Source organism: Stegostoma tigrinum, chromosome 23, assembly GCF_030684315.1.
Source record: "Stegostoma tigrinum isolate sSteTig4 chromosome 23, sSteTig4.hap1, whole genome shotgun sequence".
NCBI lineage: Eukaryota > Metazoa > Chordata > Chondrichthyes > Orectolobiformes > Stegostomatidae > Stegostoma > Stegostoma tigrinum.
The window spans coordinates 49,408,143-49,435,696 of NC_081376.1; the positions used below are offsets into that span (position 1 = coordinate 49,408,143).

General features: G+C 41.3%; 1 protein-coding gene across 5 annotated transcripts in view; it reads right to left on the reverse strand.

Moving 5' to 3' along the window:
- Positions 1 to 27,554, reverse strand: part of mrtfba (myocardin related transcription factor Ba) — a 242,721-nt gene that overhangs the window by 34,216 nt on the left and 180,951 nt on the right. For all 5 annotated transcript variants that reach the window (XM_048552229.2, XM_048552228.2, XM_059654175.1 and 2 more), the window contains 4 exons: positions 18,610 to 18,665; positions 15,640 to 15,715; positions 15,354 to 15,515; positions 3,786 to 3,973 (listed from right to left, as the gene is read on the reverse strand). In XM_048552229.2, the coding sequence (XP_048408186.2) occupies positions 3,786 to 3,973; positions 15,354 to 15,515; positions 15,640 to 15,715; positions 18,610 to 18,665 (482 nt within the window). The remainder of the gene's footprint in view (positions 1 to 3,785; positions 3,974 to 15,353; positions 15,516 to 15,639; positions 15,716 to 18,609; positions 18,666 to 27,554) is intronic.

Consider the following 27,554-nt stretch of genomic DNA (forward strand, 5'->3'; position numbering starts at 1 on the left):
GGTGAGGAAAGTGAATGTACTATAGCCAGGCTTAGATGACACAAAAATAGGTGGGAAGGCAAGTTGTGAGGATGAACAAAGACTACAGCAGGATACAAACAGGTTTACTGAAGGGAAAAAATGTGGCAGATGGAGTAATAATGTGGAAAATATGCGGTTATGCACTTAGGCAGGAAGAACAGCAGAATTTATTTAAATGGGCAAGAGTGCAGAAAGTTGCAACACATAGGTCATTGTGCATGAATCCCAAAAAGCTAGCATGAAATTCAGCAGGTAATACAGAGGACAAATGGAATGTTGGCCTTTATTTCAAAAGGAATAAAGTAAAAATAGAGAGGGTTTCCTAAAACTAGGCATTAGTTACAGCTGAAATACAGTGAACCGTTTTGGTCCCCTTATCTAAGGAAAGGGGTACTGGCAATGATTCTTCCCATCACACACATGCTGTTGTGATACCAAGCTGGGGAAATTTAAAGACCTGAAGTAACTTCTAGCTCTCACTCGAGCAGGAGAACAGCACTGGTCTCTCCCAGTTGTCAGCTACTGAAGGGATTGACTTCAATCACATCTCACTCTCCGTTTCTGTTATTGAAAGATTAGATCGAAAGATTTGGGCGGCACGGTGGCTCAGTGGCTAGCACTGCTGCCTCACAGCGCCAGGGACCAGGGTTCGATTCCAGCCTCGGGTGACTGTGTGGAGTTTGTACATTCTCCCCGTGTCTGCGTGGGTTTCCTCTGGGTGCTCTGGTTTCCTCCCACAGTCCAAAAGATGTGCAGGCTAGGTGGACTGGCCATGCTAAATTGCCTGTAGTGTTCAGGGGTGTGTGGGTTATAGGGGGATGGCTCTGGGTGGGATGCTGCAAGGGGCAGTGTGGACTTGCTGGGCCAAAGGGCCTGTTTCCACACTGTACGGAATCTAATCTAATATAATCTGCAGAGTTAAAAGGATCTGACCAAGTATAAAGAACAATTTTAAAAAGGTAAGAATAACTGAGTATTAACACCTTGTGAATGAACAAATCGACACAGCTGCTTAACCCCAAGTAAACAAAGCACTCCAGACACATTAACAGATAACTCTGAAATCAATGTGGGTGTAAGTGAAAAACGGTTATTTGCTTCTGAACTTAAACATCCATTTATTTTAATCTTGGATGTTTTAAGAATGAATACAGTATTAAAAATCTATTTGTATAATGACATCATTCCAAATGTTTAGCATCTGCAGTTAGCACCACAAACTAATATTGTGTGACAAAACATTATATGACAGACCTTTGTTGGAAAGATTCAACATATATTCGTGGAACCATGCAACATTCTGTGTATGTGAAAGAGAGAGTGTGTGTGCATATGGTGTAAAGTGAAATTCAAAAGGCTTTTGGAAAAAATCCTTTAATCACACCAAAAATTATGCAAGTAGTTTCAGTTGGTTAGAGAATTATCAAATCAATTTTAGGAATGTTCTGCAAACTAATAATAGCCAGCTGCTGTATCAGAATTACTTGAGCTACGAAAGAAAAAGGCAGTTTAGGGTTGATGTACAATGTGCTCTGAATCTTAAACAAAAGCAGAAATTACTCAAGAAACTCAGCAGGTCCGGCAGCATTTGTGGGCAAAAAGCTGTGTTAACGTTTTGAGTCCAGTGACATTTCTTCAGAACTGCTCTAAACCTTATTGCATACAAGGAATGATGAAATTGAACACCCAAAGTATTAAACTTCTACACCACCTACTCCAGTCATGACTAACTGGGGACTAGAGCTCATGTTGAGGCACTAACTACTAACATCATCAGTAACAGCTTCAAGGGCTTTGATCTGCCTACCTCAACTACTTCTCTGGCATTGAAGATCACGATTGCCACGGTTTGTACAGTGCCACATGATGTGGAGAGAGATAAGCTGGACTCTCTAACTTGTAAACCATTAATCACATTGTCTGCACAAGCATCAGCTAACATCTGGACAGCATATATCCAACTTATCTTTTTGAACAAAGTAGTTTCATGTTAATTAACTAAACTGGGTGCACGGTGGCTCAGTGGTCAGTACTACTGCTTCACAGCACCAGGGACCTGGGTTCGATTCCAGTCTTGTGTGGAGTTTAACATTCTCCCTGTGTCTGCGTGGGTTTCCTCCGGGTGCTCCGGTTTCCTTCCACAGTCGAAAGATGTGCAGGTTAGGTGGATTGGCCATGTTAAATTGCCCATCATACCCAGGGATGTTTAGGTTAGGTAGGTTAGGCATGGAAAATCAGGGGTAGGGGAATGGGTCTGGGCAGGATGCTGTTCAGAGGGGTATCGTGGACTTGTTGGGCTGAATGGCCTGTTTCAACACTGTAGGGATTTCAATGATTCTCAGATTCTAAGTGATAAGTTAACCGTCAATTAACTCGCAAAAAGAGCTGTTGTTTCCATTTTAAAACCTGGAGGTGTCATCCTATTATTAATGGAGGCACCAACAACCAGGCCTCATGCAACTGAAGATAATAAATACCAGGAGTTGTAAACACTTTAAAGGGTCCTCTTGTGATGCAGTAGTAGTGTCCCTAAACCTAAACCTAAACCTGAACCGAGAAAACTGTGTTCAAATCCCACCTGCTCCAGAGGTGGTTAAAAACATCTCGAAACATGTTGATTAGAAAAATTGGTTTTAAATAAAAGAAAAACGGGTTAAATTAAAAAATTAAAAACTTAAAAAGCTCTTGTGACACACTGGTAATGTCCCTATCTTTGAGCCAGGAGACCTGGGTTCATGTTCCAACTGCTCCAGTGGCATGTAGTAACTTGTCTGAACAGGTTGATTAAGAAAATACAAACAAGGCTTCCATCATCATTCTAATTGAGTTCAAGGAACAGCATCTCTTCTTTCAATTAGGAACCGTATAGTCTTCCAGAAAGCAACAATGATTTCAATAACAAAAACAGAAGTTTCTGGAATCAGAATTAACATTTCAGGTCTGGTGACCCTTTGTCAAGGATTCGCTGGACCCGAAATGTTAACTTTCATGTCCCTTCTCAGATGCTGCCAGACCTGCTGAGCTTTTCCAGCAAATTCTGTTTTTGTTTATGATTTACAGTGTACACTGTTCTCTCAGTTTTTAATTTAATGATTTCAATAATTTCAGTTCATAACCTTGTCTTCATGCTTTTATATTGAAGTTGTCGGCCATGATTTTGCTATTTCCAGTTATGCCTTCCCAGACCCATCTTTTGTCTCATTTGTCTCATGGCCATCACCTTGCACCTTGTAACAGTGCCCTTACGTAGTTTAATCTCTCCAGTCTCAGAACATCACAGACCCTTTGAATCGGCCTATCACCCAAGCCTGCCCTTGGAATTAAGCAAGAGCTGTTATATTTTAGCATTTTCCAGTTCCAATGACATCCTATCGACCTGAAACGCCAACTGTTTCTCTCTCGACAGATGCTGTCTGATCTTCAGAGTAATTTCAGCATTTTCTGTTTTTATTTCAGTGTTCCCGTGCCTGTCATAACTGGCTTTTAGTTCAGTAATATTAAGACCAGTAACTCCTTTATCAGAACTTTGTTGCTTGCAGTCTCAATAAATCTCAGAAATTTTACTTTCAAGTCACATTTGAGTGCCAAAAACCATGTGCCTACCAGAAACGGGATTAGCACACGCAAGAGTAATTTTTCTAGAGAAAGTCATCTTTAGTTAAACATTAGATGTTTAAAAGTAGGATTTAATATAAAGACAGCAATTTCCTATATGTAAACATTCAGACTGCTAACAAATCACCCATTGTTTCCACAGCACTCACCTGAATAATAGTGTTCGGTACAGGTGAAGACGAGGAGGAGGATGATGATTCTGTCACTTTGGTTTCTCCTGGAGAAGGAGCTGAGTTTTGTGACTCCTGGCTCCCTGGCTGCTCTGGTGATAAGGCGTCACTGCTGTCATCATCAAATGAGAATGTGTCTAAAGTTTTGGGATAATGCACTTGGCCAACTGCAAAAAGAAGTCAACATCAAGTTGTGTTCATACAACATGCTTTCTGAAACAGATTTGAGAAACCAGGAAATACTTTTCATTTTATAAGCTGCATGGGTTTTAAAAAAACATTCCAGTGCAGAAACACTAAGATAACTTTGTTTATTCACATCTATTGCAAAACTGACAGTATTATTTTATTGTAATCAATTTTGCCTAACTGCTTTTGCGTTTCTTCAACCGACTATATTAGTCCAGCTGGTTGCTAAATTGTGCATGTCTCACTTGTGTTTTCATTAATAGAACACAAATGAGCCTTTTCACACACCATAAGGCGAAGAAAACCTGTTGAACAGATCTGGGTGGGTTACTTATTTCAAGTAACTGGTTTCCACCACTCAAGGTGCTGTGTGTTAATTGTATTGCAGTAATATTTGATAGTAGGGATTCATGTGCCAAGTGTAGTGTCCTCACTTCTGGAATGGGAGAGCTGGGGTCAAGTCCTAGCTGTGCCAGAAGGGTATAATAACGTGTCTGAGCATGTTGATTAAAAAAAATGGTAGTTAATAGTGGAGGGTCCTGTGGGGTAGTGGTAGTGTCCCTAACCATGAGGTTAGAGGCCCAGGTTCAAGTCCCATCTGCTCCAGAGATCTGTAATAACATCTCTGATCATGATTGTGAATTCAAATCACTCCCTTATGAGGCAGTTACATATTTGATGTAAATATATTTTCATAAAAATGTGTAATGATTGGCTCCAGTTCTCACCTTTTCAGTATTCTTTAATCTGAAGTACATATTGCTGGCAAGAGCAAGTGTACAGCAGGAAAGGCAGATGAGACTTGATTAGAACATGGAACTAGGAAATTGTAGCCATTACAGAAACTTGGTTGAGGGAAGGGCAGGACTGACGGCTCAAATGTTCCAGGGTTTTGACATTTCAGGCGAGATAGACAGGGATGTAAAAACGGTAGGAGAGTTCCATTGCCGACGAGGAAGAATGCCACAGCTGCACCAAGGGCAAACATCTTGGAGGATCCATCCAGTGAGGCTGAACTCAAGGATATGAAAGGTGCAATCATGATGGTGGCATCATACTGTAGGCCTCCTAATAGCCAGCATCAGATACAGGAAAAGATATGCAGGCAGACCATGGAAAGACGTAAAAACAACAGGGGTGTTGTAGTGGGTGGCTTTAACTTCCAAAATATTGACTGGGACTCCTCTAGTTGCAAGGGTTCAGATGGGGCAGAATTTGTTGGGCGTATCCAGGCAGATTTTTTGGTTCTAGACCTTGTACTGGGGAATGAGCCTGGCCAGGTGATTGACATTTCAGTGAGGGAACATTCTGGGAACAGTGATCATGAAATGTTCTTGGCAAGTAGGATTAAGGAGAATTCCGGTGTCCCGCAGAGTTCAGTGTTGGGGCCGCAGCTGTTCACCTTAGACATTAATGACTTGGATGAAGGGACTGGGGGCATTCTGGCGAAGTTTGCTGATGATACAAAGATAGGTGGACAGGCAGGTAGTACTGAGGAGGTGGGGAGGCTGCAGGAAGATTTAGACAGTTTAGGAGAGTGGTCCAGGAAACGGCTGATTAAATTCAACGTGAGTAAATGTGAGGTTTTGCGCTTTGGAAAAAGGAATACAGGCATGGATTATTTTCTAAATGGAGAGAAAATTCGCAAAGCAGAAGTACAAAGGGATCTGGGAGTGTTGGTCCAGGATTCTCTAAAGGTTAACTTGCAGGTAGAGTCCATGATTAAGAAAGCGAATGTAACGTTGTCGTTTATCTCAAGAGGGTTGGAATATAAAAGCAGCGATGTGCTTCTGAGGCTTTATAAAGCTCTAATTAGGCCCCATTTTGAATACTGTGTCCAATTTTGGGCCCCACACCTCAGGAAGGGCATACTAGCCCTGGAGCGTGTTCAGCGGAGATTCACACGGATGATCCCTGGAATGGTAGGTTTAACGTATGATGAACGGCTAAGGATCCTGGGATTGTACTCATTAGAGTTTAGAAGGTTGAGGGGAGATCTAATAGAAACTTTCAAGATAATGTATGGTTTAGAAGGGGTGGACGCTAGGAAATTGTTTCCGTTAGGCGGGGAGACTAGGACCCGTGGGCACAGTCTTAAAATTAGAGGGCATAAATTTAAAACTGAAATGAGACGACATTTCTTCAGCCAGAGAGTGGTGGGCTTGTGGAATTCATTGTCACGGAGTGTAGTGAAGGCTGGGACATTGGATGCCTTCAAGGGAGAGATCGACAAATTCTTGATCTCAGAAGGAATCAAGGGCTACGGGGAGAGTGCAGGGAAGTGGAGTTGAAATGCCCATCAGCCATGATTTAAGTGGCAGTGTGGACTTGATGGGCCGAATGGCCTTACTTCCACTCCTATGTCTTATGATCTTATGGAGAAGGGCAGGGATGATAGTAAGAGGAGAGAGTGGTATGTTGATATGCTGGAGCATGTTAATATTCAGGAAATGGTGATGTTGGGTGCCTTGAAAAATATTCAGGTAGATAAGTGCTCAGGGCTTGAAGGAGATTGCTGGATCTTGACAGAGATCTTTGTATCCTCTTTAGCCACTGGCGAGGTTAAAAAAAGCTGGAGAATAGCAAATGTACAGCTGGAGGAACACAGCAGGCCAGACAGCAGAGGAATAGGAATGTTGATGTTTCGGGTTGGAACCCTTCAAGTGTAGGGTTCCAACTCAAAATGTCAACTTTTCTACTCCTCTGATACTGCATAGCCTGCTGTGTTCCTCCAGCTCCACACTTATCTCTGACTCCAGCATAGGCAGTTCTTACTATCTCTGGAGAACAGCCGACGTTGGTCCTTTGTTTAAGAAGGGCAACAGGGATAATCCAGGAAATGATAGGCCAGTCAGCCTTACAGCAGTGGCAGGGAAATTACTGGAGAAGATACTTAGGGATGGGATTACTCACATTTGGAAAATAATCGACTTATTAGAGATAGTCAGCAATAACATCTGCAGGGAGGCTTTGTCTTATAAAATCGATGGAGTTTTCTGAGGAACTAACAAGGATGATTGATGAGGGTACAGCAGTGAATTTTGGCTACATGGACTTTGCTAAAACATTTGACAAGGTACCTCATGATAGACTGGTCCAGAGGATTAAGTCACATTTGAGTTGTGAAGTTAGATACAAAACAGCTCGGTCATTGAAGTCAGAGGGTTGTTGTTGAAGCGTGTTTTTCTGACAGGATGTTTGTGATCAGTTGTGTTTTGTAAGGATCAGTGCTGGGACATCTGTTTTCTGTAATATAAATAAATGATTTAACGAAAGAGTAGGTGCTGATTATTAAGTTTGCAGGTAACACGAAAATTAGAGGAGTTGCGGATGGTGAGGAAGGTTGTCAAAGGATACAGCAGGATATATATCAGATGGAAAGGTGGGTAAAGAAATGGCAATTAGATTTTAATCCGGATAACTGCATTTTGGAGATCAAATGCAAGAGGAAAGTACACTGTAAAAGGCAGAATGTTTAAGAGTGTTGGTATACAGAGGGACCTTGTGGTGCAAGACCATAGCTCCCTGAAAGTGGCAACATAAGTGGATATTGTGGTAAAGAAGGCATACAGCATGCTTACCTTCATTGATCAGGGCAGTGAATATAAAAGCTGGTAAGTCATGTTGCAGCTGAATAAAACTTTAGTTAGGTCACATCTATAGTATCGTGTGCAGTCCTGTTTGCCGTACCATAGCAAAGATGTGAAGGCTTTGGAGAGGGTGCAAAAGAGGTTTATAACAGGATGTTGCCCGGATTAGAGTGTATTTGCTTTAGGGAGAGGTTGTACAAACTTTTGCTCAGTACAACACCAGAAACTGAGGAGCGACTTGGTAGAAGTTTGTAAAAGCACGAGAGATATGGAATAGAATGGATAGTCAGAGCCTTTTCCCTAGGATGGAAGTATGAAATACTAGGGGTGTAGGTTTAAAGTGTGAGGGAGAAAGTTTAAAGGATATGTGCGAGGCAAGTTGTTTACACAGTGCTAGATGCCTGGAACACATTGCCAGGGGAGCTGGTAGAAGCACATATGATAGCAACGTTTAAGAGGTATTTAGACAGACAAATGAACAGGCAGGAAATAGGGGGATACTGATCCTATGCAGTCACATGGGATTCTATGCTAATCCTCCAGTGCGGAAACAAGCCATTTGGCCCATCGAGTCTACACCAACCCTCTGACCCAGACACTCCCCCTACCGTATCTCTGCATTTCTCACCCTAGACACTACGAGTAATTTAGCACAGCCAAGGCAGGATTCTCAGCAGTGTGGAGGAACAGTGGGATCTTGGTGTTCAAGTGCATAGCTCCCTCGACATTGCCACCGAGTTGGATAAGGTTGTTAAGAAAAGCATATGGTGTTTTGGCTTTCATTAACAGGGGATTCGAGTTTAAGAGCTGTGAGGTTATGCTGCAGCTCTGCAAAACCCTGGTGAGGCCACACTTGAAATATTGTGCCCAGTTCTGGTCGCCCTATTATAGGAAAGATGTGGAGGCTTTGGAGAGGGTGCAAAGGAGGTTTACCAGGATGCTGCCTGGACTGGTTGACTGAGCTCGGACTTTTCTCTCTGGAGAGGAGGAGGAAGAGAGGTGACCTGATTGAGGTGTACAAGGTAATGAGAGGCATGGATAGAGTCGATAGCCAGAGACCTTTCCCCAGGGCAGGAGTGACTGCCACGAGGGGTCATAGTTTTAAGGTGTTAGGAGGAAGGTATAGAGGAGACGTCAGAGGGAGGTTCTTCACCCAGAGAGTTGTGAGCGCATGGAATAGTTTGCCAGTGGTAGTCGTGGAAGAAGAGTCTTAGTGACATTTAAGCGACTGCTGGACATGGACAGCAGTGAATTGAGGGGAATGTAGGTTAGGTTATTTTATTTTTGGATTAGGATTATTCCACGGCACAACATCGTGGGCTGAAGGGCCTGTACTGTGCTGTACTTTTCTATGTTCTATGTTCTAATCCACCTAACTTGCACATCTTTGGACTGTGGGAGGAAACTGCAGCACCTGGGAGGAACTCTACGCAGACAGTTGCCCGAGGTTGGAATCGAACCTGGGTCCCTGGTGCTGTGACGCAGCAAAGCTAACCACTGTGCCACCCCAAAGTTTAGAATGGCATCACAGTCAGTACAAGCACAATGGGTGAAGGGCCTGCTCCCGTTTACTGTTCTAAGTTCTGTCACCCATCCTTTCCTGCCCTTGAACTGATCATCTTTCTAGACGATTTCAGGAGCATACTGGAGTCTAACACATTGCTACGGATCTGGAATCACACATCGGCTCGATTTCTTTCCCTGAAAGGGAACCGGATGGGTTTTTACAACAATTGATGAAAGCTTCATGGTCACCATGTATTCAGACTAGAGTTCATACGTGAAATTTACATTCAACAAGCTGCCAGAACATTAATTTTTCCTTCTGCCCAGTGACATTACCATTATGCCACTGTCTCCCCTTATCCTTCACCATCATGATGTCAAGTCTTCAGTAATGTTTGAATCAAGTGTAAAATACTCCAAATTTGACTGTCATTATAATTACACACATGTATACACACCTTCCCCCCCCTCCGCAAAGCTTATTCAACATCGACATGGCGTTAATCACAAGTAAAATGGAATACTCCTCACTTTGTGCATGAATGCACTCCATCAAAACTCAAGAAGCTTGACACTAAGCTAAAACAGCCCACTTGATTGGCACCACATCCACAAACATCATTCCCTCCCATCACTGATGCTCAGTAGCAGCAGCGTGCACCATATATAAGATGCACTCACGAAATTCAGCAACGTTCCTGAGACAGCACTTTCCAAATTCATGACACCTCTATCAAGGAGGACAAGGGCAGCAGATACAATGGAATACCACTAACTCCAAGTTTAGTTCCAAACTGCACACCATCCGGGCTTGGAAGCATATTAGCATTGCTACACTGTCACGGAGTCAATATTCTGGAACTCCCTTCAAGGCATTACGGGTCTACCTACAGCAAATGGAGTAGAGTTGCCCAAGGCAGCAGCTCACCATCACCTTCCCGCAGCAACTAGGGATGCGCAATAAATGCTGGCCTAAGCAACCAAGTCCACATCCCATGAATAAATAAAAAGTGTGGTACTTTAAGGGACAGTTTCTTGAGTACCATATGTTAATTTATCATGATAGTTAGTGTACATTATATTCCTTTATTAAACTCATAGGTAAATGCTGCCTGTTAATGAAGGCTCTAGGCCCGAAATGTCAGCTTTTGTGCTCCTGAGATGCTGCTTGGCCTGCTGTGTTCATCCAGCTCCACACTTTGTTATCTTGGATTCTCCAGCAGCTGCAGTTCCCATTATCTCAGATTTAGTCAAAGCTATTTTACACAAATTCAAGAATTGAGTGACATTTGAATGTGTAAACACTTTCAATTCGACTGACATCATAAGTACATATACCTGTATTTAAGCAGTATTGTCAGCTGCCATATAGAACAGATTGAAGTAACTAATTTTGATGAATAACGAACTTATATAAAAGTTCAAATCAAGTCAGTATATTTTGCCTGTGTGAGAAGCATGTATTTATTCAATAATGCAACTCTGAAAAAAACAGTTGGAATCTTGTGCAATTTAAAAGTATTCAGGCATGAGCACTATTTCTGGGTTCCAACTCCATTCTTCATCAGGGTGCCTGCCAACACTGGTGGTGGTTAATTGGCCACTTGCATGTTTGGCATTCAATTAAGGTTTCTGGGAGGATTGTAGAATGCAAGAGGGAAGCAGTTTTGATTGTGTTTGCAGTGGGAGTGTAGCTGCAGTGACTGGGACACAAGAGGGAGCCACTGGACTCAAAAAGACATGAGGCTGCTGGTGTTGAAAGGCATTTTTTACCTTGAGCGCTGTCAGAGACTTTTGCAATGATAAGCCTGTACCTACAATAGATTGCAAGCTTCTAGTTTTTGTCAAATAAATGTTAGATGCAATGTAAATTTACAGCTGCTAGTATCTCCCACTGTGCTTGCGCCTGTTGTGAGCTGACACTATCTCTGAAAATCCCATGGTAAGAACCACAGATGCTGGAGTCAGAGGTTATACAGCAGGCCAGGCAGCATCAGAGGAGCAGGAAAGTTGATGTTTCGGGTCAAGATTTTCTGAAGATGGGGCAAGTCTGATACTGCCTGGTTTGTTGTGTTCCTCCAGCTCCAGACTGTTACCATGGGATTTTCATTGCTTTTGGGAAAATGAAAGCATCCAGGGAAAATGACTCTGCTCTTCATCCACCTTGATCAACTTCCTGTTGGTGTCAAACAAGTTACTGTCATTGATGGGGATGTTGTCGATATGGACTTTAGTAAGGCCTTTGACAAGTTCCTGCATGTCAGGCTAGTCATGAAGGTAAGGTCGCATAGGATCCAGGGAGAGCAAGCTAATTGGATTCAAAACTGGCTTGATGATAAGAAACAGTGGGTGATGGCTGAAGATTGTTTCTCAGACTGGAGGCCTGTGCCTAGTGCTGTGCCACAGGGGTCAGTGCTGGGACTTTTGTTGTTTACATAATTGTTCTGGAAGTGAACGCGCAATGCAAGATTAGTAAGTTTGCAAATGATACAGAATTAGGAGGTATCGTCGATACTGAGGAAGGTTATCAAAAATTACAGAGGGATCGTGATCAGATGGGGAAGCGGGCTGAGGATTGACAAGTGCAATTAAATTCAGATAAACATGAGACGTTGCACTTTGGAAAGTCAAACCAAGGTAGGACTTATACAGTAAACAGCAAGGTTCTGAGGAGTGTTGTGGAACAGAGGGACCTAGGACTACAAGTAGATAGTTCGTTGAAAGCATTGTTGCAGGTAGACAGGGTAGTGAAGGCGCCATTTGGCCTTCATCGGTCAAGGCATTCAGTATAGGTGTTAGGTCATTATGTTACAGTTGTATAAGTCATTGGTAAGGCTATTCTTGGAGTACTGGGTACAGTTTTGATCACCCACTTATAGCAAAGACATCGTTAAACTGGAAAGTGTGCAAAGAAGATATACGAAGATGTTGCCAGGACTGGTGGGGTGGCCAGGATGGGACGTTATTCCTTGGAATGTAGGAGAACGAGGGGTGACCTTATTGAGGTGTATAAAATCATGAGGTGCATAGATAGGATGGATGTATACAGTCTTTTTCTCAGGGATGGGGAATTGAAAACTAGAGGGCATAGGTTTAAGGTGAGAGGGGAAGGATTTAAGAAGGACCGGAGAGGCAACTTCTTCACACAGAGTGGTGCGTATAAAACCAATGGGTCGCCTCAGAAAGCAATTGAGGCAGGTACAATAGCAACGTTTTAAAAAAAACATTTAGATAGGTATTTGGATGGGAAGGGTTCAGAGGAATATGGACCAAATGCAGGCAATTGTAACTAGCTGAGAATGCACCATGGTTAGCATGGGCCAGTTTCAGCCAAGGGCCTGTTTCCGTACTGTATTATTCTATGACGCTATGTGACAGCACCTCTGATTAAAACACTTGGAGACAGAAATCAGACTGAGATTCTACTTTTACATTTTTTGGCATTTTTGTCTGTATGCCTGCTTCCAAAAGATCGGGGAAAATTTGCCTGGTTCTCTCTGAAGCCCTTTTCAGTCTCAATCTGGGTCTCCCAACAAGCAGGGCACTAGTTATGGCAGCATTACTGTAGCTGAAGGCCTAGTGGTATTATCGCTGTGGTATTATTGATCCAGAGACCAAGGTAATGTTCTGGGGACCTGGGCTCAAATTCTGCCTTGGCAGTGGAATCTGAATTCAATAAGAAGTAACTGGAAGTAACAGTCTAATGATGACAATGAAACCATTGCCAATTGTCAGGAAAAAACCCATCTGACTCTCTGATGCCCTTTAGGCAAGGAAATCTGCCATGCTAATCTGGTCTGGCACAGCTATGACACCAGACCCACAGCAATTTGTTTGACTTTTAACTGATCTCTGGGCAATTAAAAATGGGCAATAAGTGTTGTCCTAGCCAGTGAATGAATTTTAAGAAAAGCAAATGGACCCACTCTGGGACTGAGCTCCGACTGAGGATGAGGGTGATTAATCATTGATCAGCATCAGTATGGATAGGGTAATTCCCCTCATTGTTTCTTCTCTGACATGCATCTGGATCCCAACTACAAATATGTAGACACTTACTTCCTGAATCCATCGAGTCCTTGTGTTGAAGAAGTTGCCAGTTTCTCTTGCACCAGTCAAAGATCAAAAGTTGTTTGTTATATTTAAAGATCCAAACTATCTCCACAGACCATTTCAATTATGGATAGGCAGTTTGGAGATGGATTTAGATCAGGGATCAAATTTTTGATTTCAATGCCAACCTATCACCTGAACCAAACCTGCTCATTTTTCAGCACAAACTCCACTCAGCATTTCAGTTGAAATAAGATGAAATTTGAACAGGAGTCAACCATAAATACCTTTAAGTTGCCTTTCACCTGTTTGAGTAGTTCTTATTGCAACTGGCATTGCTTTGCTACCAACTTTAAATGTTCTATACTGAGTAAGGCATTAGCAGGAAGGGAGTGTTCCAAAAGCCAAGTGAGAAAAAAAGATGTTCAGAATTATGCACTGCTGGGAGTGACAAATGACAAGGAGGAACAGCTCTCTGTATTTAGGTTATTTCTGGCCAGAAGTTTCACTTTATAATTAGTAACATGACTGTAGGAAAGTTTTTCCACCAGCGTGTCAGCAGAGTTCTTTTTATTTAGATATCACAGCTGACCCACATTGATTGCTGTCACTAACCCTGTAAAGGGAACATCGAAGAAAGCACTGAGGGCCAACAGTGCTGATAGCCTTCAAAGACAATGGGTATATGTAGCCAAAAGTTATGTGGGGTTTAATTGATATAATAAAACCTTTCCAGCAAATGCAACAATCCATGTCAAATCAACTCCAACAGACTTACCAAGCATTGATATTTTGCTTCCTTTACACACTGATATCATTTTTAGGAATTAAGCCTACATATATTAACATGCCTGTAAGTTCAAATCCAATGCTTAACAGTTACAACAAATTTTAATCGCACCTATATCACTTATAGAAGCTAATTATTGTTCAAAACTGTGTATCAAACCTTCCAAAATAATCTCCTTTTCCTCAGCCTACCTACCAAAATTAAGATACTCCTTCGGGAATAAAGATAAGATAAAAGCATCTTTTGCCAAAGAGGTGTTATCCTTCATTAAGTGTGCAAGTCATTTACCCAAGTTTTGTTCCTCCCCAGCATGAAGTGTCTCAAATTTCCCAGAGGTCCGAGCACTTTTTTTTAAAATGTGGAGCTAGCTGTTCTCAGCTGGACAGGTCCTATGATAACTCTGAGCAACGTGGTAATGGCACAAAGTGAATATTGAAGACTGAGACATGTGGCTGAAGCTTTTCATCTTTCACGCAACAGGTAAAATGTAAAATGCCAAATTTCAAACAATCACAACAGTTTACTCCAAAGGAAGGGAAGCTAACTGATTGCCAGGTTGTTTCTGATTGGCTGAGGGACCTGCATAGAGCGTGTTCTCTACATGTATAAGGAATAAGAGAACATCTTGTAACTTTTGTGAATTATCTAGGAACTTTGAGTATTGGAACTCCAATAATTCTCTGCTGCTTTCTCCATGGTATTGCAGCAAATCAAAATGACTCGCCAACCACTCAGCAGCACTTTCTCCAGTGTTATATAATTGTTGTGATCATTTGAAATTTGAAACTCTTATCTTTGCCTGTTTCACTGCAACTACTCTCTACTCACATTTCAACTGCTGTGAGAAATTATACCACAACTGCTGAGATGATTGACAACATTTTGAATCAAACTAAAAAAATTGCGTATGTACCCATGTTAACAGGTCCTTTACAAAATTCCAGGATCTAGATCTGCATCTTTGCCAAAAACTAATCAGTTTTTAAACTTAGGCCCATGCACTATGTCTTGTTGAAATTTGTCCGTTAGTTTGAGACATGTAGTTTACATGCGGCTCCACCTACATGTCTCACTGCAGCAACATTCAAACAAAAGTTGGATGATTGCCCAGATCTTCGCAGAACTATTACAATGCAGGAAGAGGACATTTGGCCCATTGTTCAGAGAGCTGTTGCAGAAACATTTTGATTTATTGTCAATCTCCCCTGCTCATTGTTTAAACAGAAACAAGCATCTAATGCACTCTTGAATGCTTCAATCAAGCCTGCACATTTGCAGGCAACGTATTCTAGCCCATTATTATTCACTGTGTCTTTATTTTTAACCCTTTGTCCATTGCATCTGCTATTTCTTCCTGTTCCTCCTACAGATCAGATCCTGCCAGCCAAAGCTAATCAAATGGAACAAATAGCAACTTGCCTTTAATCGCTTCCTTTAAACTGGAATCTACAGGAAGAATGTTTTTTTCCACAAGTTCCATCGGGCCTGGTCTCTGAGCAATCTTTTCGTTCAGATCGTCTGCCAGTCTGGCTCTTTTCAGCTTCATCTGAGTGGCCTGCAGAGAAGGCTCTGCCAAGGTTTCTGATTCCACACCAATATTTAATAGGAGAAAATATGCAACATAAAATATGTTGTTTTGAGAATGCTTTATAGACTATGTAATTATAAACTTGGTAAGAATGTTTTCTTACATATACTTTCTTACCCTCTAATATGTGCATTCTGACCAGTTCAGACCTCTCAGGTCTACTTCGTATCTTGTGTTTCAAGTAGTCCTCAGTCTGAAAGAATATGAAGTTGTGCAAATTCTATTCAGATTTCTGGTTAGATTCTGCAATAACATTAGAGTTGTTCGTACGCTTTATAGTAGCAAATGTCTTTAACAATAAAGGAATATACAACTTATTTTACAATATCAGGGAAATTACACCTTCAACAAGGTCTCCCAATGGATGTCAGTAATTATTGAAGAAATGATGTACTTGAAACATAAGATTCTTAGTGCTTTGACAGGGTAGATGCAGGCATGTTGTTACCCCTTGTGGAAAAGTCTAGAACAGAGGGCATAATTGAAGGGTAAGAATTTGCTCACTTAAGACAGTGATGAGGAGAAAATATTTATTTCAAAGGATTGCAAATCTGTGGAATTCTTTACCGCAGACAGCTATCAAGACTCATTTGCTAAGTATATTAAAGACTGAGATAGACAGATTTATAACCGGTAAGGGAATCAAAGGTTATAGGGAAAAGAGAATAAAATGGAGTTGAGGATTTTCAGATTAGCTGTGGTCTCACTGAATGGCGGAGCAGGCTTGGTGGGTCAAATGGCCTAGTATTGTTCCTATGTCCTATGGTCTTACTTGCAGAGAAGTCAGCTAATGTCAGTAATATTCTTCCAATTGGAAATTTTGTTGAATTTTGTCTTTCCAACAAGATGTTCAAGTACTAAAACTAATAATCTCAGAGGCTTGCTCAGACCTTGGCAGAGCATGATTTTCTTTTGTTAGGATGCAAGAGGAGAAAATAGCACAGCTAGCACACTTTTACAAACACCTCTAAAGGGAATTATAGACACTTACAGAAGGGAAGGAGCCCAATTGACCTATCAGTAAGTAGCTATCTGCTCAAATCTCACTTTCCAATTCTTGGAGGTCGAGTAGTTTAATTGTGTAACCAAATCCTGACTTTTGTTTTATAAATGTTTCTGCCCCACTGACCCTTTCAGGCAGTGACTTCCAGATTCCACTAGACTCTCAGTAAAAGCAAAAAAATTGTACCCTCAAATCTCCTCCAAAACTCAAGCTTACCGTAAATTGGCGACCATTGGATATTGACCCCTCAGTCAAGGGGATGGTGTCTTGCCTTATCCTCTACCTAAAATGTCATAATTTTATAAATTCCAAATAACTCTCCCCTTAGCCTCCTGTTAGAAAAACAACAACCCTATCCCACCCAATCGTTACTCCTAACAAAAACTCTCCAGTCCAAGCAACATCCTCATATCTCCTTTGTACTTTCTTTAGTGCACTCACATTTTTCCTATAGTGTGGTGACTAGCTGTGATTCAACTAGTATTTAATACTGTTCCAGCACAACCTCAACTCTTATATTCTATGCCTCAGCTAATAAGAGCAAGCATCCAGTATGCTTCTTGATCACCCAAATACACGCTGATCTTCAGTGATCTGTGGACATGCAGGTCAAGGCCCCGTTGTTCCTCTACACCTCAGCACTCTGCTATTTATTGCATATTCCCTTCCCTTGTTTACTTACAGAATCACCAACTTTAGAGAGAATTCTATTTGTCATCTTCTACCTAGCTGAGTAGTTCATTCATTTCCTTCTCCAGTCTATAATCATCTTCATTATTACCAATGTTGATATCATCTGTGAACTTAAGCACATCCTCTCATTCAAGTCAAATCCATTGACGTATACTACAAACATGGAATCCAGTCAGAGCCCTGCAGAATTTCACTGGAAACAGCATTCCAGTTTAAAAAAAAAACACCTGTCAATTACTAGCCTCTGCTTCCCACCTGTGAACCAATTTCACACCCAACTTGAAGAAAAAGCAAGCCAATGTTGAGTCCAGATGAAGTGCTGAAGAAATTGTCTGGACTTGGAACATTAGCTGCCTGATCCACTGTGATTTCCAGCATTTTTCTGCTTTCTGCACAGATTCCAGCATCTGCAGTAATTTGCTCTTTCAGATCAAACTTGACACTTTGTCTTGCATTGTATGATCTTTTACTTGCATGATCAGTGTGCCATGCAGGACCTGATTAAAAGCCTGCTAACATCCATGTAGGCTACATCAAATGCACTACCCTCATCACTCCTCCTTGTTGCTTCCTCAAAATTCTGTTAGTCAGGCATGACTTTCCTTTAAACAAACCATGGCGTCAGTGATTAATCTTCTAAATGAAGATTTATCCAACCCCTCAATTTTTCAGATTCTCAGAATCTTTTCTACAACCAAAGTTAGGCTGACTAAACTGCATTTACTCCATATATCCCTTTCTCCCTGATTAAACAATGGTGCCAAACTACTTCCCCTCCCACCACGCAGCAGAGCCAGTGCCATTGCAATGGACTTGGCTCCGTTTGCACTTCCCTGGAGTAGCAGACTATGGACTAATAGTTAGATTGCACTGCTTGATGCCAGACTGTATGGTCACAAGGTAAGAAACAACCTGTGTAAACACAGATATAGACCACCAAACATTTCTTATTCATGTACTTATCCAAATGTCTTACAAAAGTAGTAACTTCACCCAAGTCCACCACTTCAAAATAAAAATATTATAACTAGTGAAATGTAATAACTATGGGAAATTTCAAAGTAAACCAAGAAATATGCCTGAATCTCTTAGTGGCTGCACGATCCATGCTACTCTCAATCCTCTATTTTAGAAAAAAATAACAAAATAAAATTGGAGTGCAATACTGAATTGAAGTTGGGAAAAAACAATTTGCAATTGACATCATTTCAGATTTATCCAAACTTTGTGACAAAGTATAATGGTGTGACCTTGTTTCTGCAATATTTTTAAACAGAATGTCAGGTAGGTCAATGCCAATATAAGATCATTGAGGCATATTTTCAAGAACTTAATGCTGGCATTGCCTGGTAATGCTTGCACATCATGGGAAAATTGATTGAGATTCTTACCCTTGCTCGTTCCAAACTCTTCCTTTGTTCATGGAATGCAGCTGGACTCTTCAATGCTGTGAACAGGTGACAAGGAAGAATTTAAATCAACTGGAAATGTCTATCAGAGGAAATGTGGTAATGCTTTCACAAGTAAATGCAGTCAGACTTCTGACAAATGGCTCGCAACAAGGCACTAAAAATACTCCATCTTGGAACTACTAATCTGACTCATCAAATCTACCAAAACAATGCATGTACCAGCAATACACAGGACATGTTACTCACTAAAATATTGAACAATATCACGTTCTGCAGCTCAGACATGTCTACAGTGTCAATCAAAATGGCAATTTCAATCATTAAGTATCAGTGCTGCTCAAATTGCTAAGTCAAAAGAATGAAAGCAATTAAATACAGCAGTCAAAACAAATGTGTTACTGGTGAAAATCAGCTATAAAGAAGGGGTTCAGAGCCCTGGGTAGGTAGAGATGGGAGTCCAGTCAGACTACAGCTGAAGGGAAAGTTGGGCGGAGACAGGCTATGGCCTAGTGCTATTATCACTGGACTGTTAATCGAGAGACCTGGATAACATTCTGGGGCCAGGGTTCAAATCCTGCCACGGCAGATGGTGGAATATGAATTCAGTAAGTATCTGGAATTAAGAATCTAAGGGTGACCATGAATCCATTGCTGATTGTCAGAAAACCCCATCTGGTTCACTAATGTCCTTTAGGGAAGGAAAATGCCATCTTTATTTGGTCTGGCCTACACGTGACTCCAGACCCACAGCAATGTGGTTGACTCTCAGCTGCCCGCTGGGGCAATAAATGCTGCCTAGCTAGCAATGCCCTCATCCCATAAATGAATAAAGTAACAAAAAGGCCTAGGTTTGGAGGTGGGGGAATCTATTTTGTCCATCATTTTGTTAGTTCCATCATTTTATAAGAAAGTAGAGCTCAGGAGCAGCATGTTTCCTGTGAAAACGAAAAAGAATGGCATGGAAGATAGAGAATAACAGTTGAGTGGCATTTTCCTGACTGGAGATCTGTGACCAGTGATGTTTTGCAGTGCTGGGACCCCTGTTGCTGTGCGTGTATGTGTGCGCGTGTGCGTGTGCAGGTGGTCTGATTGTGTCATCCACGAGCTAAGATTGCTGGGATGGGGGTGTATGGACAGTGAGGAGGATTGCCAGAGGATACAGCAGGATAGGTTGGGCACTGTGAAGAAATGGCAAATGGAGTTTAATCAGAACAAACTCAAAGTGATGCATTTTGGAAGATCTAATGCAGGATGAAAGTATACAATAAATGGCAGAACCCTTAGTAGCATCGACCTACAGAGGTATCTAGGCATACAGGTCTGCCATTCCCCGAACATGGAAATTCAAGTGGATAAGGTAGACACTTCAGCTCTGAAGAGTTACCTAGACTTAAAACATTAGCTCACTCTCTCTCCATGGATGACATCTGACCTCCAGCATTTTTGTTTTCAGGCATACGATAAGCTTCCGTTCATTGCTCAGGGCATAGAGTATGAAAATTGGCAAGTCATGTTGCAGTTTTTAGAATTTTAGTTAGCTGACATTTGGAATATTGCTCACCATTCTGGTCACCACAAGACAAGAAGGAAGGGCATGCTTCGCAGAGGGTACAGGATAGTTTACCAGGATGTTGCCTGATTTGGAGGGTATTATTTGTAAGGAGAGATAGGAGAAGCTTGATTTGTTTTCATTTGAACGTCAAAGGACGAGTTGCAACATAATAGAAGTTTACAAAATGATGAGAGACACGGACAGAACAACAGTCAGAGTCTTCTTCCAGGGTAGAAATGTCAATTACTAGGAAACAGAGGTTTAAGGTAGAAGGGGATAAGTTGAAAGGAAATGTCAGAGGCAAGCATTTGGGTGGCAAGTGCCTGGAATGTATTGCCAGTGCAGGTGGTACAATAGTAACGTTGGAGAGAGACACAGACCACAGAGGCAAAATGCTTTTAGATTATAGGCAATAGGTGCAGGAGTAGGCCATTCGGTCCTCCGAGCCAGCACCACCATTCATTATGATCATGGCTGATCATCCACAATCAGTATCCTGTTCCTGCCTTATCCCCACAACCCTTGATTCCACTATCTCTAAGTTTAGAAAGGAGTCATGTGACAATGCAGTTTTGGTGCACCTAAAGGCTGTTCCAGTGCTGTACTACTCTTTGTTTCTTGTAAAGCCAAGGCACGCCTTTAGAATGAGACTTTATTTATAAAGGCTGAAAGGTCTTTTGCTGAAACAGAACACCCAATGCCAACAATTTCTTAATATGAAAAGAAAAACACAAATATGCCTCAGAGAACACTTCTGATTCCATTTGGGAGCAATGGGACTCCCAAGCAATAGCAAATGCATAACATGATTGACATTATAATCATACTTTTCCCTATATTTCCAGTCCATGCCTTTGTTCCCCCAAGGCTAGATTTTCCCCAAAGCGCTGATGGCTGGCCTTCAACATTCACCCATCTATAAGGCTGAGGTCATGTAAAATTCTGCTGCTCATGTCTTAACTCATTCAAAGTTCCATTCCTCATTTCCCTATGTTCACTGACCTACATTGGTCTCTAGACAAACAACCTGATTTTAAAATTTTTATTTTTGATTTGAAAGCCCTTCACAGCCTCATCCCTCTGTCTCTGTAGTCTCTTTCAGACCCATGACCCAATTAGAAATTGGTGCTCAAGCACTTCCACTAGAGCATGGCTGTGTTTTCACTTACCTTGGTCACAAGCTCTAGAATTCCATACCTAACTAAATCTTTCCAACTCCCTATCTCCATTTCCTCCTTTGACCGAGCTTTTGGGTCATCAGCCCTAATATCATCTTGTGCGACACTGTGCCTGGTTTTGTTTATTAGTGCTTCCCTAAAATAATGTGGCACATTTTACTTAATGAAAGGTGCTACTTGTTATTTTTGTAAAATTGTGTATTCAGAGTTTCAACATTCGTCCCTAATTGTCCTAACTGATCTGCTTCCTAGGCCATTTCAGAGTGCAGTTAAGAGTTAGCCACATTGTTGTGGGTCTCAAGTTACAAGCAGGCCAGACCAGATGTAGTCTGCAAATTTCCTTCCTCAGAGGACATTAGTGAGCTGGATGTGTTTTATGACAGTGCTTACATGGTCACCATAAGGTTAGGTTTTATTAAATTCAAAATGTCACCACTTGCCATGATAGGATTCAAACACACATAGATCATTAATCCGTGGTTTGGATTACCAGTCCAATGGCACTACCACTACTCCATCACCTCCTACCAAATTAAGCTCGGAAAAGTAGGATAATGCAATTTCTCTCTCTTTAATGCTATGGGAGATTGCCAAATAATGCAGGCAGTGACTTTGTAGTTTACTCCAACACACTTCAGTAACAGGCTGGTTTTGGTAGAAATCTTGCTGGCTGAGCAACCGTTTTGTCTCTTCTCCCTTGTTTCCCTTCATTGCTTTCTCCTCTTTTCTCTCTTCAGAATAATCTTGATAATTAATCCCACTTCTGCCTTCCACCTAAACACAGGCCTTCACTTTTATCTTTAATGCAGGGTCCTCCTTTCACCTCCTCAAAACCAATTACATTTCTAACTTTTTCCAGTTCTGATGACAGATGCCAAGATCTGAAAGAATAATGTAATTTCTCTCTCCACAGTTGCTGCTAAACTATTTAGTGCTTCCAGGATATTCTATTTTTATTTAATATCTGATCTTTCTCATTTCATTTCTCTCTCTCTTCTCATATTTGCTTTTGTGATCTTTCCCACGATCTTATGCTAAGCCATAACCCGAAATATTAAAGCAGCCCATTTGCAATAGGCAACTGCTCCAAATTCAGCAATTCCAAACTGCGAAGAGACTGATGAACAAGGCTCCAGCAAGGTATCAGCAGATTACCTCCCAAGGAGGTATTCACCAAGGAGAGACACATGACGGATGTTGAGGTTAGGGACAGATGTTTGATTACTTTTGATCAAGTCGGCATAAGGAGGGAGGAAGTGTTGGGTATCCTAAAAGACATTAAGGTGGATAAGTCCCCAGGTCCAGATGGGATCTATCCCAGGTTTTTCAGGGAAGCGAGAGAGGAAATAGCCAGGGCCTTAACAGATATCTTTGCAGCATGCTTAAACATGAGTGAGGTCCCAGAGGGCTGGTGAGCTGCTAATGTTGTCCCTTTGTTTAAGAAGGGTAGCAGCGATAATCCAGGTAATTATCGACCAGTGAGCCTGACGTCAGTGGTAGGGAAGTTGCTGGAGAAGATACTGAGGGATAGGATCTATTCCCATTTGGAAGAAAATGGGCTTATCAGTGATAGGCAACATAGTTTTGTGCAGGGAAGGTCATGTCTTACCAACTTAACAGGATTTTTTGAGGACGTGACAAAGTTGATTGATGAGGGAAAGGCTGTAGATATCATTTACATGGACTTCAGTAAAGTGTTTGATAAGGTTCCCCATGGCAGGCTGATGGAGAAAGTGAAGTCACATGGAGTCCAGGGTGTGCTAGCTAGATGGATTAAAAAAAATGGCTAGGCAACAGGAGACAGAGCAGTAGTGGAAGGGAGTTTCTCAAATTGGAGACCTGTGACCAGTGGTGTTCCACAGGGATGTGTGCTGGGACCACTGCTGTTTGTGATATACGTAAATGATCTGGAGGAAGGTATAGGTGGTCTGATCAGCAAGTTTGCAGATGACACGAAGATTGGTGGAGTAGCAGATAGTGAAGAGGACTGTCAGAGAATACAGCAGAATACAGATAGATTGGAGAGTTGGGCAGATAAATGGCAGATGGAGTTCAATCCGGGCAAATGCGGGGTGACGCATTTTGGAAGATCTAATTCACAAGCAAACTATACAGTAAATGGAAAAGTCCTGAGGAAAATTGAGGTTCAGAGAGATCTGGGTGTTCAGGTTCATTGTTCCCTGAAGGTGACAACGCAGCATACGGCATGCTTTCATTCATCGGACCGGATATTGAGTACAAGAGTTGTCAGGTCACGTTACGGTTGTATGAGACTTTGGTTCAGCCACATTTAGAGTACTGTGCACCGTCCTGGTCACCAAATTACCAAAAGGATGCAGATGCTTTGGAGAGGGGGCAGAGGAGGTTCACTAGGATGTTGCCTGGTATGGAGGGTGCTAGTTATAAAGAAAGGTTGAGTAGATTAGGATTATTTTTCATTAGAAAGACAGAGATTGAAGGGGTGGCCCGATTGAAGTCTACACAAAATCATGAGGGGTATTGACAAGGTGAATAGCAACCTCTCAACCTCTCCCCTCACCTAAGGCATGGTAGCCCTCATGTTAAACTGCCACCAGTCATCTCTCTCCTATAAGCGAGCAGCATTATGTCCCAAAAGGACTATGGCGTCTTTTACCTTTATACTTTACACTTCAAAAGTACTTGGGATGCCCAGAAATTTTAGTAGGTGCTGTTTATATGCAATCTTTCTCTTATTTCAATTGACTCAGCTGGACAGCATGTGGGGTAACTGATGATTTACTTGATATTTACTCCTGGTGTGAAACTTTGTGCCAAGAGTTTCAATTCAGAATATTATTCCTGCAAGTTTATGGATTCACACACGGAAAATGGCAATGTGGACATGGTACCAAACGACGGCCAGCAGCTGAAAATGCACCAAAAGTGTCATGGGATAAATTTCATGGGAGGGGCAAAATTCTGGAGGGCAAAAGAAAGGCAAGGTTAATTTGTAAACAACTTTTTTTTGTTAGAATCTGCCCAAATTTCCTTCCTACCCACTTTAAATTACCCAGCTGGCAGCATCTCTCATTTCTCAAGTGACAACGTTCCTGCTCTGAACCTCTGACATCACAGCTTGACACAGGCAGAAGGGTTAATCAAGAACAGCCTAAGGTGTCTCGTCTTTTGATTGTCTTCTCCTTCTCTTTAGTCTTGTTCATTCGCACCATTATACAATACTCATATTCCATCACTACACCAGCATCTATGAATTGCTTTTAACATAATGAAACGTGATAAGGTGCTTCACACAGAAGCATTATGAAACAAAATTTGATACATGAAAAGACAGAAGAGCAATTGACCAAAAGAGTGGTCAAAGAGGTAAGGCTTTTGAGAAGTATCTTAAAGGACAGAGGACAGCGGGGTGGCGTTGGGAGAGTACTCCACAGCTCAGTGCTTTGGAAGTTGAAGGCATGACTTTAAGTGGTGCAGAAATTAAAATTAGGTGTTCTCAAGAGGGTAGGATCAGAGGAACAGAAGTATCGTGGAATTAGAATTAGATATTATTGTCACGCGTACTCAAGTACAGGAATGCAGGAGGCAAAAAGTCACCACTCTGTGGCACCATCTTGATTACAAATCCAGAATTTAAATAAAAACAACAGCACCAAAGGAGGAAGAAAGCATCCAGATCTAAAAGAAAGAAAATGTCTGGATATGAAAGTACCATCTCAATAAATGTGAATAGAAGGTAGTGGGGCTAGAAATTACAGAGCTACAAAGAGGGCAGGACAAGCAAGGATTTAATTAAGGGCAAGGAGTTTTAAATTGATGCATCGCTTAAACAGGATTTAATGTGAGTGAGCATAGGGATGATGTGAGAATGAGATTTGCTGCAAGTAGAGCAAAGGCAGGAGGTATTTTCATGACCTCAAGTATACAGAGGGTAGGAACATGGAAAGGCAACTTGAAGTGCATTTGATAAGGGCATTGAACCACCAATTACATGCCCAAAAAAGTCAGGGCCACTCTTTGAATTGGTCTGTATTTCTACTCAAAGTTCTTTCAATTCTCTAAGCAAAAGCCACCAGGTTCCATCTAGTATCTGCTTTACATCATATAACTCCTCCCTCTAAAACTTTATCAAGTAAACACTTCTCACCAGTATAAATATATTCAGCTGTATGCAGGAACACTTTTTAAATTGCCCATCATTATAGTTTCAGCAGCAGCTCATAGCCGCTACAGCCCACAAACGGAATTACATACAGTATAAAAAGGTGAAATCAATTAGAAAGATAAAAACAAAGATCTCAATCCGTTGTTCTGAGGATGGGTCACCAGAACCAAAATGTTAACTGTTTTCTCCTTCACAGATGCTGCCAAAGCTTTTCCAGCAACTTTGTTTTTGTTCTCAATCCGTTGGGGCCATCCTGGTTAACTGTGCAAATTAGCAACTCATCTATAGTAAGTTACACCAATCAGACAATCTACTCCCTTCCATTGACCAACATTCTGAATGTATACTCTGAATTATCTTATCTAAGATGCTTCCCTCTGCAATTGCTTTCCTGCTTCAAAGTAAGACAGGTTTTTGATTTGTGACAAGTATTTGTTCACTTTTACCTGGATATTAGAGGTTTCACTTGCTCTCATGTTTCAATTCAAAAATTAATATTAACACAGCTTCTTTAGAGAATGGCTAACATAACACTGTTATAAAAATAATATAAAACTAATATATGAATATATTAACTTTCTTGTTCGGAAACATTACATTAGCAGAATATGAAAAAGGTATCAACAGGAGGCACTTGCTTGAGCTACACAGTTTAAAGTGTTGCAGTGTATGCACTTCTTTCTACCTGTCTACTTAACACATCCTATTTTTTGTTAAATCTTAAAAAGCCTCCAAACTAGTAATTCTGGACATGAATAACCATTTCTTTTACTGCATTTACATGCACTATTCCACTTTTTTGATTTACTTACTGGATAGATACTTGATATACATGGCAGCAGCCCAGTCAGTTGGTCCTCTTGGCAATACTAGCTCTAACTTTAAATCTGCGCCAACCATTAGAACATTAGGCAATAATGTGAAACAGAAAATACTAACTACTGCTGAGTAAATCTCACATCAAGTATATCTTACTCAGTAGACATCACTCTGCATCATTTCCTTTTGATCCGCTAACACCTGTAGTACTGCTACAACAGCAATGCCATGAATGGATAACCATACAAATGGCTAATTACCTTGGTAAAACCTTTTACATGAGATTCACAGCAATTTTAATTTTAAACAATATATTTTCTGAATGATTTATGGCCACATGTTCAGGTGTTTACAATTATCTGATGGTCGTGCGATTTTGGATTCAGCCAGCATTTGGCACAAGACACTACCTTGCTAAAGGAGTTGAAGTCTTCCTGAGGAATGATTCCCTGCAGGGTCATTAAAGAGCTTGATTGCCACTTAAAATTATATCTTGCTATCATTAAGGAAGTTGTATCTTAATTAGTTGCTACCACCTCCAGGTTCCCCTCTAAATCACGCATCTTCCTGACTGTTCTTTCATGGGCAGTAGGTCAAAAATCTGGAACGCTTTGCCTAACAGCACTGAGAATGGACCGTCACCACACAGGCTGCACACACATGAACATATGAATTAGGAACAGGAATAAGCCACAGTTGCACAGCACGGATAAAGGCTCTTTGGTACAACTCATCCATGCTGAGCAGGTATTATCAACCGATCTCGTCCCATTTGCCAGCATTTGGCCCATATCCCTCTTAAACCCTTACTACACGTTTACCCATTCATCGGCCTTTTAAATGTGGTTATTGTACCCATCTTTATGCCTTACAGTCTTGCACAGAAGCAAAATTGGACAAAAATGGCACAGAGGAAAATAAAGTGACTTTAGGGGAAATGAGTGAAAACTTGGTTAAAGAGAAAGGTTTTATTGATAATCTTAAAGGTGGAGAGATAGAAAGGTTGATGCAGGATAATTTGGATAGTAGGCTACAAAATGAAGGCATGATTACTTATGGTGGGGTGATGGGAATGGGCAACATATAACAAGAAAAAAAGTTGGAGGGATATGGAGCTCAAAAGGGCTTTAGAGCTGAAAGGTATTACAGCAACAGGAAAGGATGTGGCAGTTAAGAAATTTGAACACATGAATGAGAAAATTGGATTGCATATTGTAAGTTAACAAGTAGA